General features: G+C 41.6%; 2 protein-coding genes across 4 annotated transcripts in view; one reads left to right on the top strand and one right to left on the bottom strand.

Annotated features, from left to right (window-relative positions):
* LOC119655398 (uncharacterized protein CG7065) overlaps positions 1-5,256 on the bottom strand; it is a 34,289-nt gene extending 29,033 nt beyond the window's left edge. Inside the window, exons 1-2 of one of the 3 annotated variants that reach the window (XM_038061277.1) lie at positions 5,132-5,256; positions 4,882-5,044 (exon numbers count right to left, since the gene is read on the bottom strand). In XM_038061277.1, coding sequence (XP_037917205.1) covers positions 4,882-4,923 — 42 coding nt within the window. In that variant the 5' untranslated portion in view covers positions 4,924-5,044; positions 5,132-5,256. Of the gene's footprint in view, positions 1-4,881; positions 5,075-5,131 lie in introns of all 3 variants that reach the window. The other 2 variants (XM_038061275.1, XM_038061278.1) reach the window with 2 other exon arrangements.
* Positions 5,257-5,694: 438 nt separating this feature from the next.
* LOC119653715 (liprin-beta-1) overlaps positions 5,695-15,381 on the top strand; it is a 177,341-nt gene continuing 167,654 nt past the window's right edge. The window contains exon 1 of the mRNA XM_038058604.1: positions 5,695-6,186. Coding sequence (XP_037914532.1) covers positions 6,048-6,186 — 139 coding nt within the window. The 5' untranslated portion in view covers positions 5,695-6,047. The remainder of the gene's footprint in view (positions 6,187-15,381) is intronic.

The following is a 15,381-nucleotide window of genomic DNA, read 5'->3' on the forward strand; positions in this document are numbered from 1 at the left end:
CCGGGCAGCTGTGCAACCTTGCCATCCACAATTATAATAATCTTTGGCGCGCCAATCCAATTGGATCAGGACATTGAAGTGTGTTAGAGCATTTCACTCAAAACCGTAATGGTACATTACAGTACAGAGCAGGAAACAATGTGGTCAACATTGCGCTCGAGGTTACTACCCTGATTTCACTCAGATACTCATTCTGCAATCAGTTAGACTTGAACTGCACTGAACCATCCGGACACCCACAATACACTGCTCTAAAGTGAACACTTCCTTCCTCCAATATCGTTGCGCTTTTGAACGCAGGGGGTCGTTCTAGTTTATGTCTAACTTAGAAGGTTACTTTATACCTTTTATGACGTGGTGGATTGCACTCCGCCCGTTTTTGCGATTTTGCAGAAATTTCGGTTTATTTCACGAGGTGACGACAGGCAACATCAAATTCCAGTTCAACGTTTTGATCATTTTGTCATTTACAAAATGTGATATTGCCAAATGTTAATTGCGTTTTGGTTTCTGTTGAAATAATCGTTGGCGCAACAATCCATATCGGATCAGGGCCTTGAATTGTGTTAGAGCACTTCATTCAAGACCGTAACGGTACACTACAGTACACTTTAGGAGGCAATATGGTCAGCATTGCGCTCGCCCGAGATTATTACTCTGATTTAACTCAGGTATTCATTCACAGCTGAGTCGACTGGTATCCGACGTCAAATTATGATAGAAATCCAACTGCCACCTGTGAGATTTGGACCACGACCTTCCGCATGACAGCATTATGCTCTAACCACTCAGCCATCCGGACACACTCTGTTGAAATGTACCTATTTAACTAGTAAAGTACTGAAAACTGAGAAAAAGCAATGAACTTCAAAAGGTACAAAACTTAGTATCCTTAGTACTAGAAAAATACACTGGTCCTAAGTTCTGTAGTTTGAAACAATGTTTAAACGACCAGGGGGAGGCGTGCAGCACAATGATATGAGGTCAGATCAACCGAAAGGAGACTCCACAGCGCGATAAACACAAGTAAAATTTGCTGCTGGCGGGACCTATGACGCGATGGATGGTCCGTGGGGACACGGTTATAAATTGTTAATCCGAAAAATAAAGATTCACCGGAAACCCTGTTCATTTAAAAGATAGACCGTATTATACGGACATTATTCCCTGCACACCCCATACGGGTTGTTGACGGCAGGGTGGAAGGCATCGAGGATTGCCCACTTTTCTCAAAATAGAGTTGAATGAGCTAAACCTCTCTATAAACAATTCGGAACACGAGAAGCTCTCGCTTCGGGTATAAAGGTTTTGTGTTCATCTTATGTAAGAAACTTCAATGTATATTTTCCTATCCGTATATAGCTACAAATCCAACATAATCCGTCATATTTTTCCAAACTACAAGAGGTACGTACATATTACCGCCATAGATATTATGCTCACCCTAAACAAATGAACTGCCTAATTCCGAATACTGTACATAGTATATATCCATGTATATAAATTGATCGTACCCATATATATTAAATACGGCTGGTTTAATGTACAAATATAACTATCTGAATTAGACACTACCGGCAAACTTCATTAGCACGCACATATTGGGTTGGGGAAAATGAAATGTTGCATTTTGTCAAAAAACATATCTTGTGTTGCACTTATCACATCAGGTCATACTATATGGCGATTTGAAGACGACAATCTGTGCTACAAGTGTCTCTTTGACAGTGTTGTGATAGTACGTTTCAGTCTCAAGTTATAGCGCGTCAAAGATGGAGCCCACCAAGCAAGGAGTTTGTCATATTTTACGTTTTTACTACCTGAGAGGTAAAAATGTAATGGAGGCGGCGGAAAAAAATTGTGAAGTTTATGGGTCCGATACTGTAATGATTCACATAGCACAGTGTTGTTTCGATTGATTTCGTTCTGGTGTAGTGGATGTCAAAGATACACCCCATACCTGGTATGCCAATCGTCGTAGAAACGGATAAAATCGTTAAAATCATCCAAGTAGACCGGCACAACGTTTACAGGCCAACACGGAGGCATGCGCCATAAAGGCACAGTATAAATCAGCAAAAAGGCAGCGACTAACAGAACCTGGTCAACAAAGTGAATGAGGATCCGTGGAACTTGGCTTTCAGGTTGTCACCCGGAAAAGCGGGGCCCTGCGAAAGCGATCCGCGTTGCCGGGGACCTATCCTCAAGGCAGTTCGGATTCAGAACGGGGAAATCCACAGTGGATGTTGTTATGAAGGGCGCGGATGCAGTTCATCGACGGATAGTGTTCCTCAAGCCGCTTAATGTCAGAAATGCCTACAAGGTAAGATAGACAGGAGAATGGAAATCGTATCGAGAGTAGCACAGGGATCCATCATAGGGCCCGACTTCTGGAACGTTTCCTACAATAGTGAGACTCAGTATGCCCGAAGAGTCCTGCCTGGTCGGTTATGCAAACGACATTTGTTGCCAGACGTACTGTTGAACAGGCGCATAGAAGAGTAGGCATATTGCGACGGGTAAGCAGATGGAGGACTGCTCATAGTTTCAGCCTTGCGCTGGAAAAACCCCAGTTCGTCATCTTGACCAGGAAGATAATTCCGACCCTGCGTCCCATATTCATCGGCGGGTTGATCATATGGTCAAAACCAGGAGATTTTCAGTCTTAGCTGCACATGCGATCTCCTGATTGTGTGTTCTGCAATAGAGTAGCGGACGACGCTGAACACACCTTTTTCTCTTGCGAAAGGTGGGACGGCGTTCGTCAACAGCTTTATGCGGAAACAGAGGAGCTCTCTCCAGACAACATTGTCAGAGGGATGTTGAAGAGCGCTGGCAGCTGGAGTTGGGTTGCGTATTATGATGCGATTGAACTCGACCTGTGAAGAACCGATTCCTTGACTTGAAGGCTCCCAAAGCCGGTAGGGATAGCCCGAATTAATGTGTGAAACGGTTCCAGGATGTACGGCAGTTCGTAGTACGACAGCGTACTGTTGCGGGAGTCTAATACTTAGTGTGTAAGTGCATTCACCTACCTTATTAAAAAAAAATAATAATAATAATCGCTCCATCTCAGGCACGGTCTGGCTTGTCTTCTTTTTTCACCATAGATATTATCCTTATAGACTTTCCGGGCGGGATCATCCTCATCCATACGGATTAAGTGACCCGCCCACCGCAACCGGTTGAGCTGGATTTTATCCAAAACCAGACGGTCTTGGTATCGCCCATAGATTTCGTCGTTATGTAGGCTCCGGAATCGTCCATCATCATTTAGGGGGCCAAAAATTCTTCGGTGGATTCCTGTCGAACGCGGCCGAAAGTTCGCAATTTTTTTTTGCTAAAACAAAGGTCTTCAATACATAAACACTGGCAAAGCCATAGTCTTGTACAGTAAGAGATTTAACCCTATGGTGAGACGTTTCGAGCGAAATAGTTTTTGTAAGCTGAAATGGGTTCAGCTGGCAGCCAATAACCGTGCGTCGATTTCATCGTCATAGCTGTTATTGTTTCAAAGTTGTAGTCTCCTATTTTTATTGTTTTCGTTTAACCAGTGCGGTTCGATGTTGTTGGTTCTTTGGTTTTGGGCGCGGACGTTGCCACCATGTACTCCATCTTGCCTTCATTAATGTGCAGCCCGAGATCTCGCGCCGCCTGCTCGATCTATATGAAGGCAGACTGTAAATCTCGGGTTGTTCTTCCCATAATGTCAATATCGTCAGCATAGGCCAGTAGTTGGGTGGCCTTGAAGAGGATGGTGCCTGTGGCGTTCACATGTGTATTGCGAATCACTTTCTCCAGGGCCAGGTTAAAGACAACGGAAGATCTGGCATCCCCTGGTCTTAGACCGTGGTTGACGTTGAATGGTCTCGCACATTGGTCATGATCAGCCTAGTCAGTCTTATCAATTTCGCCGAATTCTCTCATGACCGTGTATAGTTCTACCCTGGCTATCCTGTCATAGGCGGCTTTAAAGTCGGTGAAAAGTTGATGCAACTGATGGCCATATTCCAGCAGAAAATCGCTTGCTGCAAAGAGAAAATCTGATCTGTTGCCTGGGGTACGCATAAACGCAAGCCCTTTTCATTCGACCACCGGCCGCCAGAACAGTCGAAACTGACAGACAATTGCATTCCATCCACGTTACGGCCGCCGGCCCAATGCGGGCTATTCAGGCGTAAATATCAAGCAAAACTGTACGTGGATGGCGGGCTTTAGATGTGAAGAGCAATGTTAGCAAGTGAGTTCTGGTCAACGCGAATTACATGTCCATACCGACGAAAACGTCCCTCTTGCAATTTTCCACGATCGGTGTAACCCCATATCGTTCGTTAAAATCCCCATTTCGGATGCGATCATAGCGTCTTACGCTACAAACCGCAAAGTGCATCATTGTACGCCACTTTTCACTCAGTTGGACTGTTTTGGAACACCCTTCGTCCAAGGTCGATCTTGATCCTGCACCAATTACAAGACAGACACTTCCCAATAGTGTCCAGAATCTGTATGTTGTCAAGAGAGTGTTGCGACATTTTTACGCTAAAGACTTGAAAAATTGTTTTGTCATTTGCTATGCAAAAAATAGTAGATTTCGTTTTCGTTTTTTTTTTCAGATTTAGAAGCAATTGCCAGGCCTAAACCGCGCTCTAACTAGTTTTGAAATGTACACTTCACTCGCTGGCACTTTGCCGCTATTAGAACCTTTATCAATCCTTTTTGGGGTGAGCGACACTCTATACTTCTCTGCAAGCAGATTTGTTATGTATATTCATTCCAAGGAGACAGAGTTCAACGAACGTAAACGTCGATGAACTGGGCACATTAGAAACGCAACACAGCAGCCATCACAATTTGCATCCTAGCAAGTCAAAGCGCGTTTACCTTATTCAACGATCCCTCCGACCAGCTAGCACTTTCACTCATCTGTATTCTTTTTCACTTCACCCACAAACCAATTTTCGGTCCACAACTACTCGACAATTACACGTCCCGCAACAACTGAAACTTTGCGGCTAATCGCGACTCCCTGTCGGCAGAAATTAACCTGCCGAGAGCAAAATTCGCGTAGAAATATCTAGCGCATACAATTACTGTGTATGAATATTGTGAAACATCTGAGATAAACACTTACGATATCAATTAACTAACACAGAGTATTGGAAATTCAGAATGAATCCACTAAATGCATGAAACGACGGCAAAAATCCACAACACGGCCCGGTGCAAAGAAACATATCATGGCGTTCTTGCGGCATTGCCATACAGCCAAATGTCAAATACGGGATAACATTGATGATAATGCAGTGCTGTTGATTTTAATAACGGAAATCAGAGTAGCCTGCGTGAAAATATGTTTGGAAAGTAGCCTAAGGAGCACTCCCATGTAAAAGTACAGTTGGGCAGCGGTCCAGCGGCACCATAGCACTCACCATAGTTCTACATTTGATTCGCTTGTCCTGTCCAGGGTTTAACTGTTGAGTTGTGAGGGGACCTACTCCACTTCAAGAGTACTTCACATCCGGTAGAATGGCTGAAAGCCAGTGAAACTGAAACCGGCACCATTTCCAGAGCAACACAATCAATCCCATTTGGTGACACCAAAATGCAATGCTCCCAGCGAATGTCAAACTAGGCAAATGTTTGATGCAGTCGCTATGCACGCTACGTTGCCCACCCTGCTTGTTTGAATGACATTTGTCTCGATGCGACTTATCGGCGTTTCTTGCAAAAAGTTGACTGTTGCGTTCTGTTTATAATTTCGGGGCCCGGCTAAATTCGCCTGTAACTGATTTCTAAAAGTGCCAATTTTGATTTATCGGAAAGTTTCCAGTGTGCAGTTGCGATCATTCTCCATATTTTTTTACAAACATTTCTTTATCGTTCGGAAACACGGCAAAATTGTAGGCGGGGGCACGTGACGTTTCTTGCCCGGGATCAAAACAATCCACAGGTGTCAGAAATCGCTGTCTTCGGCTAAGAGTTTGCAGCTTTTTTTTCTATTTGGTAATTGTTCAGTGAAATTATGAGAAAATAGTGAGTTGGCCAAAATGGGCAAGTTGGATTCTGTGCAAGGACCGCTCCGCGAAACACCAAAACAATCGACTGCGGCCGCGACATCGCAAATGAGTTCGGAAGCCAGTCAAATGCTGGAAGCCGCGCTGCAACAAATGGACGGAATCATCTCAGGTAAGTGAGTGCGTGTGGGGGCACCACCCCCATCAATGCGTCAAGGCAAGGCCAAATGGGCTAGCTTCTTTCCGATCGGTGAAAAAGTCATTTCATTACCTGGAGGACAGCGATTTCGCTTGGCGGCCACCTCTAAACGCAACGGTGCAACCCATGATTATTTTGTTGGAGCATTCAAGACTTTTGTTATGCAAATAGAAAAGTGATACGCCCTAGCTGCAGCGGAAGCTCGTTGACTTTCCGCCGTGTTGCCAATTCGCTCGCTAGAAGTTTTCACAGATAACGAACGAATTGGAAATTTGTCAGCTATTTAAAGTCTTATCAAAAAACGATTAATCACCTTTCTTACGACGTAATACGGAGTACTTGGCCGTGCACTGTTTATTTTCCGACTGATTTGCAGTCAGTAGTTGAGGTGTCTCTAAGATTCAAGGGTAAAATTTCGATTCTAAAGCGTAACTGCTGTGGGAAATCTTTTCTGGGAAGGAATGCTTTCTTGATCCATGAAAGGCAACGAGATATTTTCTTTCCACATTTCACATTGTATTATTAGCAAGAAATGTTAACCAAGGGGTTTATTTGGAGGAAAAGATCCATTTAGGTAACTTTCGACTTTCTTATCCTTTTTGAAAAATAAGAGCTTCCTTTTGCGATCTGGCGGACCTTTATTTAGGTCAATGTCCCTCTGTCTGCCTTTTTTAAGGGCCATAGGTGTAAATTTAAAAAAGAATGCTGCTACGCCAGTGGGTGGGACTCGCAAGCACTAAAACCATCCCTACCAACAGTTTCTGTAGATCTGCTACTTCTGCTGATACGGAAATCCTGGGAATCCGAAGTTTTTCCCACAGAGTTCAAGAAGAGGATCATCGTCAAGACTCGAAAGAAGGCACCCGTTTTGAGTGTGCACAAACGGGGTCGTCTCGTCGTGATCGGCTTCGCCATTTGGCTCTATCGAATGCCTGATCTGGGTGCAATCTCGAGGCTTTCAAATCCCCATCTAGCGTATCAAACCACCGTTGTTTCGGCCTGCCTTTTACCATCGACTTCGATGTTCAGACCAATCTTGGCAAGTGAATTCTCGTTGGCACGAATTGCGTGACCATACCATCGAAGACGCCTCTCTCGCAACTTTTCCACGATCGGTGCAAGCCCATAACGATGGCGGATATCCTCATTTCCAACGTAGCATCTTCGTCTCCATTACCGCAAGACGCCGTTCATTGTCTTTTATAGTCGGCCAACACTCAGGACCATAGAGAGCCACTGGACGGACGACATTGCGGTAAATTTTAGATTTGAGATGTTCGTTAATACGTCGATCAGGTTGCGTTAATGCGTGAAGCAATTTCATAACGCAGTTCTCCATTGGTTGATAGCGTTAACCCGAGTTATTTAAATCGTTCAGTTCTGGACAGACAGTGATTGTGCCTGTTTCATGGGAATCGGTCGTCAAAAATTCAGTTTTGTTTAGATTCAATCTGAGACCGTGTTGCATGAGGCGATCATTCCATTTTTGAACAAGTTGCTTGAGATCATTTTTGCTATCAGATGCTAGGAAAACATCATCTGCATAAAGCAGTGTGTAAGGCGCTGGACGTTGGATATCCCGTGTGACGGTGTCCATAACAAGAAGAAAGAGGAGTGGTGAGAGGTGCGCATCATCCTGAATAATTCCTATTCTGAACATATGTCCACCTAGTGAATTATGGCCTGTCAGAATGCCTGCAATACTCCTGCAAGTCTCTTGCATTTCGACAGGATAAACTTTGCGGTATGCATGCTTGGTTTTGACGGGAAAAGTTTGGTGTGTCTAGCAACATTTAGGCTCTGTCACCTGTCATTGTGGGACGCTTGTTCCCAGTTTTTGAAGACAGCCTTAACCAATGCTACCGATATTCCAATTGCTGGTTCCGGTCCTGGCATGGGGGAGTTGAACTCTCTTTTACTAAAGCATCCGAGATTTTATTTCCCTTTACGCCACAGTGACCAGGTTCCCAGAGTAGTTCCACCGTATTGAATCTAGAGTTAGAGTTCAAACGGTTTCTGATCAAAGGACTATTCACCGCCTACGATGCAGCCTGACTATCACTGCAGTTTGCGATGTGCCTGCCCTTCAACCGCTCGTCAATCAGCAAACTGGGTGATTGACGAGTGGTTGGTTGGAGTGGTGGTTGGGGCATGAATGCGTGAAGCCTCCAAAATCCGTCTTGGCCACGACATGATTGCTCATGATCGCGAATGGATTCGAAGTCTTTGACTTGTTACTTCAATGCATGGAACACATTGATACCCTACGGATGAAGTGGAACAGTCCGCGGAGCTAAGATCTTGACTTCATCTGGTTTTTATTGGTTTCAAGAAAGCTTTCGATAGCGTGAGTGTATCTGGCGTGCTCTACGCAGAAGAGGCATTCCGGGAAACCTAATAGCTATTATCAGTTACTTATGATGGCGCTTAATGCCACGTGTTGCATTGAGGTAAAATTTCAATGAAAATTGAGGTTCAAAGCGGAGTCCGCCAGGTTTCCAACTTTTCGCCGAGACTATTTTCTCTTGTTATCAATGACGTTCTTCATGCTGCCTTGTCCGAAGGATGTGGAGGAGTTCAATAACGATGACATCTTTGCTCAAACACCTCGAATACGCTGATGACATCTGTTTGCTTCCCCATATGGCAATGGACCTTAGCCAAATGGTTCTGGATTTGGAAAGAGAGGCAAGAAGGGTCAATTCTCAGTTTGACGGGTCATCGCACACTCCCTATTTGCATTAATGGGCAAAGCCTCGAAGGCGTTGATGAGTTTGTATATCTAAGAGGCGTCGTTTCTGCCGACGATGACATGTCGGCTGATCTATTAATAATCCTAGATTCGTTCTTGTTTTCTTATCCAAAATCTGCAAAAGCAGTTATTTCAACACCATGATCAATTTGAGGCTATTCTGTGCTAATGTCCTTCCGTGTTACTATGAAAGTGCCCACTACTGTTACTCGAAAGCTCATAGCTCATATTTCAAATGAAAAACTTGGTCGGCACACATCTGTCACCCGTGCACGATGTGATCAAAAGGCCGAAGTGGCAGCGGATAAGTCCCACACTAAGGAAATGCGACGTCAAGGTGTTGCAGGCGACGCCATGTAATGAAACCCAGGAAGGAAGCGTCGATCTTGGATTTAACTTGACGAAAACCAAATTGTCTCTACGATAGGTAATCCCTATATTCTATGATAAGCAAGTCTGTTGTAGATGCTTTCCACCGAATATGGTCATGTGTCGTATCAAATGAAAGGTCTCGACTAGCCGACTCGGAGCAGCTAGTATTGACATTGGCTGTAAAGAGGAGGAGTGCACGGGCCCGAAAGGGGTGAAAGTTACAGTTAATAATAGTATGCTATTATATTTTAAAAAATTACTGCAAACCGTCTTCACTCTCCGTAAAATTTGCGGAAAGATAAGTTTTAACACGAAACATCATGCTGCGAAAGTTTGGTGAAAATCCTTCCATTATCAACAAAGTTATTGTAAGTCAAAATTCACCTTCCGCGTCAAATTAGTACTCCTCACAAGATAAAATATCAAAATCACATGAAATCGAATATTAAATATATTCAACATATACATGCCCACTACGAGCTATATATAAGTCGAACCATCGTGCAACAAAATATTCTTACATAAAAAATCAACAAAACTTTTTATACCTGAAGCGCTGAGCTTCCAGCGGTCCACCAATTCAATATCCCTAAAAGCTGCCTGGCGTCCTGGCCTACACCGCTCCATCTAAGGCAGGGCCTACCACCTTTTTTTTTCACAAAATATATTGCCCTTATAGACTTTTAAACTGGATTATCCTCACCCATATGGATTAAATGACCCGCCCATCGCAACTTGATTGATTCGGATATTATCCACAACCAGACGGTCGTGGTATCGCTCATAGATTTCATGGTTATATAGGCAGGGAATCGTTCATCCGCTTGTAAGGGGCGGGCAATTCTTCTCTCGAAAGCGATTAAGTAATGTTGTAAGCTAAAATAAACTCTGTTGCCTGCCAACAATGGTCGATGGATTGGACGGACTGTTTCTTCCGTGGTTGGTGGTGGCAGCATTTCTCCGTCGTCTTTATTCCCCTATATACTATGACATTCATCAAGTTCGAGAGGTAGCGGTGTTCTATTAAAACGTGATTAATTTGTTTGAAAGTGGTCCCGTCTGGAGAGGTCCAGGTTTGTGGACCGCTTTCCGCGCAAACCAAGTAATTGTTGTTGTTGTTTTTGTGTAAGCTGTGAGAGCTAACGAATCGCCTGAATATAGGCTCCATCCCTACTTGGCTATTATAATCTCCAAATATGATTTTGATATCATACCTGGGGCGAGCTTCGAAGGTTCGTTCTACTGCATCGTAGAAGGCATCTCCCAACTCTGCGCTCTGCTCTGTAGGGGTGTGAACCTTAATGAGACATATATTTCTTCTAAGGTTTTACATAAAACTTGAGAAGAAAAAGGAGATAGGGAGTTGTTGATGAATCCATTTTCCTACAATCGGTCAAAACATTGCAAACATTAGCAGCCAGTTACTTGCTTTTCGTACAATTAGCTTTTCAAGTGCAGATGCCATATCTTACACAGCGATAGTCCTGGTTACACATTCTAATTTTTGTACCGGATCGCTTAAGAAGTTAAATGTTCACAGATCATGAGTATAATAAAAATATGTCCTTTTTTGGAATAGATCGTCACGTTCACGTTTGTTTTACTATAGTTACCAGTTTGGTAGCACCTAATTATAGAACCTGAGCCAATGGCTAGTCTTGAAACTATTGCCACTGCATAATGATTGCTTCCGGCAACAGGGCTGGACTCTGCACAGTGAATGGACAAATGAAGCTGAACGTCATAGCATATGATAAAGATGTAACCGTATCTCCTAATCATTAATTGGCCTTTTAATAATTATTAAAATTAATTACTTCAGAATCTTTAAATAATTTTAAAAATTATCTAATTAATTATTAATTTTAATTTTTCGTAAATTAATATCTAAAATATTTCATTACGGTAGTATTAATTCATTTGTTTATATTATGCTCCGTAGTGCAGCTCGACCGGAGAAAGAACTTACTTGAAATTCAATCTGGCACACTATGAGCAAACAACCCTTATTAGGATTATTATTAGTGAAATAATTCGAAAAACTATTAGTGGGTTCAATAATTGTGATTTACTTTTTCCTGTCTACTAGGCCGAATCGTCTTTAGCCACAATAAATAATGGTCTGGGCTTTATAGGTTTCAGACTCTCATGTGCCGTAACTAATTGCAGACAATCTTGTGAATGAATTTGAGCAATGAAGCACCGGAATCGAGTCAAACATACCGAATCAATTTGACATACTTGAGTTGTAGATTGAATTTAGGTGTAATGATGTAGTTTTTCCAAAAATGGTTATAACAGTGGTGACAACTTTTCGCTTCTCTTGTTAAATTTTAAATTGTCATTGTCAACGTGCTAGTTAGCATTTAGATTTTGATTCATCGGTGTTCTTTCAGATTTCTTGTAAAATTTGATTTTTAAAAGGAAAGATTTGCGATTTTATAAAAACTTAGTGTTGTGTAACGATGGACCATGTTCAGCCGGGTTCGTATACATTTAAACGTGTTGGCTTTGATCAATTTATGTTTCATAATACTGGATTCATACTGAAATTCATTAGAAGTCACTAATGAAGTGTAAAGCATTTTAAAAGTTACACTGTTATTCGTTGATTGCTTCAACTTTCTGCAAAATGTCACTTTCCAATTTCTAAAATAAAACGTTTCATGATGTCATACACGATCAACTTTCCGGCCCCATTTTATCATCGCACTTTCTGTATAGAAAGAAACTAATGTATTTTAAAACTATCTAAGGTATAGAAACTGCTGGTAAAGGTAATGGTTGTACATTGTTATCGTTTATATTCCGCCTAAAGTTGTAAAGTTGTTTGGAGAAGTCAATACTAATCCGTGGGTAACCTCTATGTTATTTCGAATTGCACGATCACAGTCAATTATTTTTTTGATGGACTGAAGTACAAATTTCGAAAAAATGCCGGAATTTTCATCCACTCTTCTGACCATATACCAGCGTGACAACCGTGAAGATTACTTAGCAGGAAGGACACTACTCTATGCCAGGACGATTAGGGCACGTGGCGGACACGCTTTCCTGGGTCGTTCCAGCACTTGGAGTTTCTTTTGGATCGCGGTTATTGTGACGTTTACTGTGATCCAATTCGCCTCAGACCGCAATATTTCTTCGAGAGTGTGGAGTCCTATATATAAATTGAAGGCGTTGCTGAACCTTTTTCTGGTCTCCATGAATCTCGAACAATGAAACATAATGTACTCCAGATCCTCAAATGTAGCGGCACATTCAATACAGTCGGGAGACTCGTTCAATCATAAATGCAAATATTTCCTACAATCATCGTGCTCTGGAAGAAACTATATCAGCTGGCAATTCCCCTCTATTCCTAACAGAGTTATAATAGTCGAAAAATTGTAATTATTGTACAAATTTATTTCATTCTAAGTCCTTGAATGTCAGTATTATACTAAAGTGAATGGTCTGACAAATTAAATGCATAAACCCTACGAGCTAGGTACAAATGGGACAAAAAACTACCCAAATATGCTTTCAGAAGCAATACACAAAACCTTTCCGGACTTGTTCTTAATCGTTTCGCTTAGTTTCGTCAGCAACTAGACAGTAGAGATCCAAATCAATATTTTGACCAAGCTGGAGCAGCTCATATTGGATGATTCCCTTGTAGTCCCACCGAACACAGAGCACTACCTTCCTATTCGGTATTCTTGGCTTTGCGACTGTTTCTGGAGCTTCTGATGGCTTCTTTCACATTCGGTTTCACTGCACACTGTCGTATGTGATCCATTTCTCATCCCCAGTGACCACTCTTTTTAACACTTGTTTGTTTTTGAACTTTTTCTGGAGCTCATTGCATGGAGAAATCGGATCCATTAAATTGTTTATACTCAGTTCATGCGGCATCCACTTATCGAGCTTCTTAACCAATCCAGCGGAACACAGCCAATTTAAAACAACTACACGATCAATGTTTAGCTCCTGAACAATCTCATTCTTCATTCATTATTTCGTCAACTTTTTCCATGATTGGCCGTCTAGAGTGAGCTGCATATTTAACACCGAAATTTTCCGCTGGAACCTTCATTGTGCTATACATGTTGTTACAGAGTCATCACTATAAACTGTATCAATTTTGTTGCAGGTCTGTGACGAGTTCTTGCTTTTCAAAAAGTAAAACTTCACAATACCACGAATTATTATTCATTTGTAAAATGGGACAGTTTTTAAACGGTTGGCCAGAACGACGCACTTTCTTCCTGCTAAATTTTGTATAAACCCTCACCTTTCCACCAACTTATCAAAATCAGTATAGTTTTGCCAGTGAAAATACATTTCAACCACATCTTTCGACAAAATACGATATCGGTGTAGGCTGTCGAGATATTGCACTTTTCATAGACAGCCTACTTTGCACTTACAAATGTGTTTGGTCGATGGTCAAAGTGACCGGAGACGACCAAGATGGGAGAGCTATCCCACAACCCAAAAGAGAGAGTTGGCGAAGTCGACCGTGAAGGTGTGACCGCAAATATTTAAGCACCATCGCGTCGATACGCACTTGATTGTCTTTATGCCAGCCTGGCCCGAAATCGTGCGGGAGGGGGTCCTTTGAACACTTCGATCTCTCATGTGCCATTTAACAAAACTTTACGTGTCCTCGGTAAAAATCAACACACAAGGTAAATCTGGAAATGTAGTAAAAAACGAAAAAATAATAACGGTTCGACCGCGCGCCATGAGACGCGGTCTTTGAGGTTGCCTCCCTGCTTTGGCCATTATATTGAAGGAAGCTCCTTTATTAGCTAAGTTTTGTGGGTGTAGAGGGGAATAGAGGTGCTCAAATCAAAGAAAATTGGCTCCAATTTATTTCTTTATAATTCAGTCTTAACGCGGCAAATACCAGAAAAACCCAAAATAAAATCATTATTTCTTAAAAGATTGAAATAATGAACTATAAATAAAGTAAAAAAGAAAATATAAAAACAAATAAAATACAACAACAATCTTAGACGAATAGAAATATATAAAAATGGTAGAAGAAAAGTATGAAAAAAAGATAAATAACAAAAAACAAGTCGAGAAACTGGCAACTGTACGTTTCAGGTATGAAAAATTTTGTTTATTTCTTTTAGATTATTTATTTATTTTATTCTTTTACCATTTTTTGTCCCATTAGTACGCAGCATGTAATATATGCATATATTATGTGATAATATCCACTTTCGCGTGATATTGACATTCAGTCTTGAATTTGCAAAGAAATGGAAACTTTAACTTTATTAGTAATAGTGCGATTTCCACCAAACTTGGTAGGATCATGCTTTTTGTTATCGCCCACATTGCTGCAAAATTTCATGATTGTAGATTGAACTTAAGAGGGGTTCTGTAGCAAATTACTGAAAATTATGATAATATACTATTATTAATTTTATTTGAACCGATAACGATATGGAGGGTATTTCGGAGCCTAGGGACCATATAGTGATAGCTTCGTGATTTTTCAGATTTTTCGGTTGGGTAGTTTCTGAGAATGGGTCCGTTAAAGAAATGAGCACTTTCGACCATCCGCAGTCCCCTTTTCAACAAATGTCAAAACTAAGACCGGCTTCGAAAAGTACTAACCGAGACCTTTCATTTGATACTCCGGATGACTATATTTGATGAAAAAAAGTTTACACTCTTTTTGCATGTAAATTCGACGTAAAAGGATATAACCCACTGTATGCTTGAGCGTTCACAGTTCCCATCTTTCCATCAAATTTAGTGTCAATCGCTATTACCGTCTACGAGAAAAATGCGCATGACGGACAGACAGTAAACCGATTTTAATAAGATTTTGTTTTACACAAAACCTTAAAAACAAGTCGGGAAACCGCAAGCTAGACGCTTCAGGTATGAAGGGTTTTGTGTATTTGATTGTGCATTTGTTCCACTCGTACGTAGCGCATAATATATGTATATATTATGTGAGAATATCCACTTTCGCGTGATATTGACATTCAAAGTCTTGAATTTGTAAAGAATCGACAACTTCGACCCATTATAACTTT

The sequence above is a fragment of the Hermetia illucens genome, chromosome 4 (genome assembly GCF_905115235.1).
Source record: "Hermetia illucens chromosome 4, iHerIll2.2.curated.20191125, whole genome shotgun sequence".
Lineage (NCBI taxonomy): Eukaryota > Metazoa > Arthropoda > Insecta > Diptera > Stratiomyidae > Hermetia > Hermetia illucens.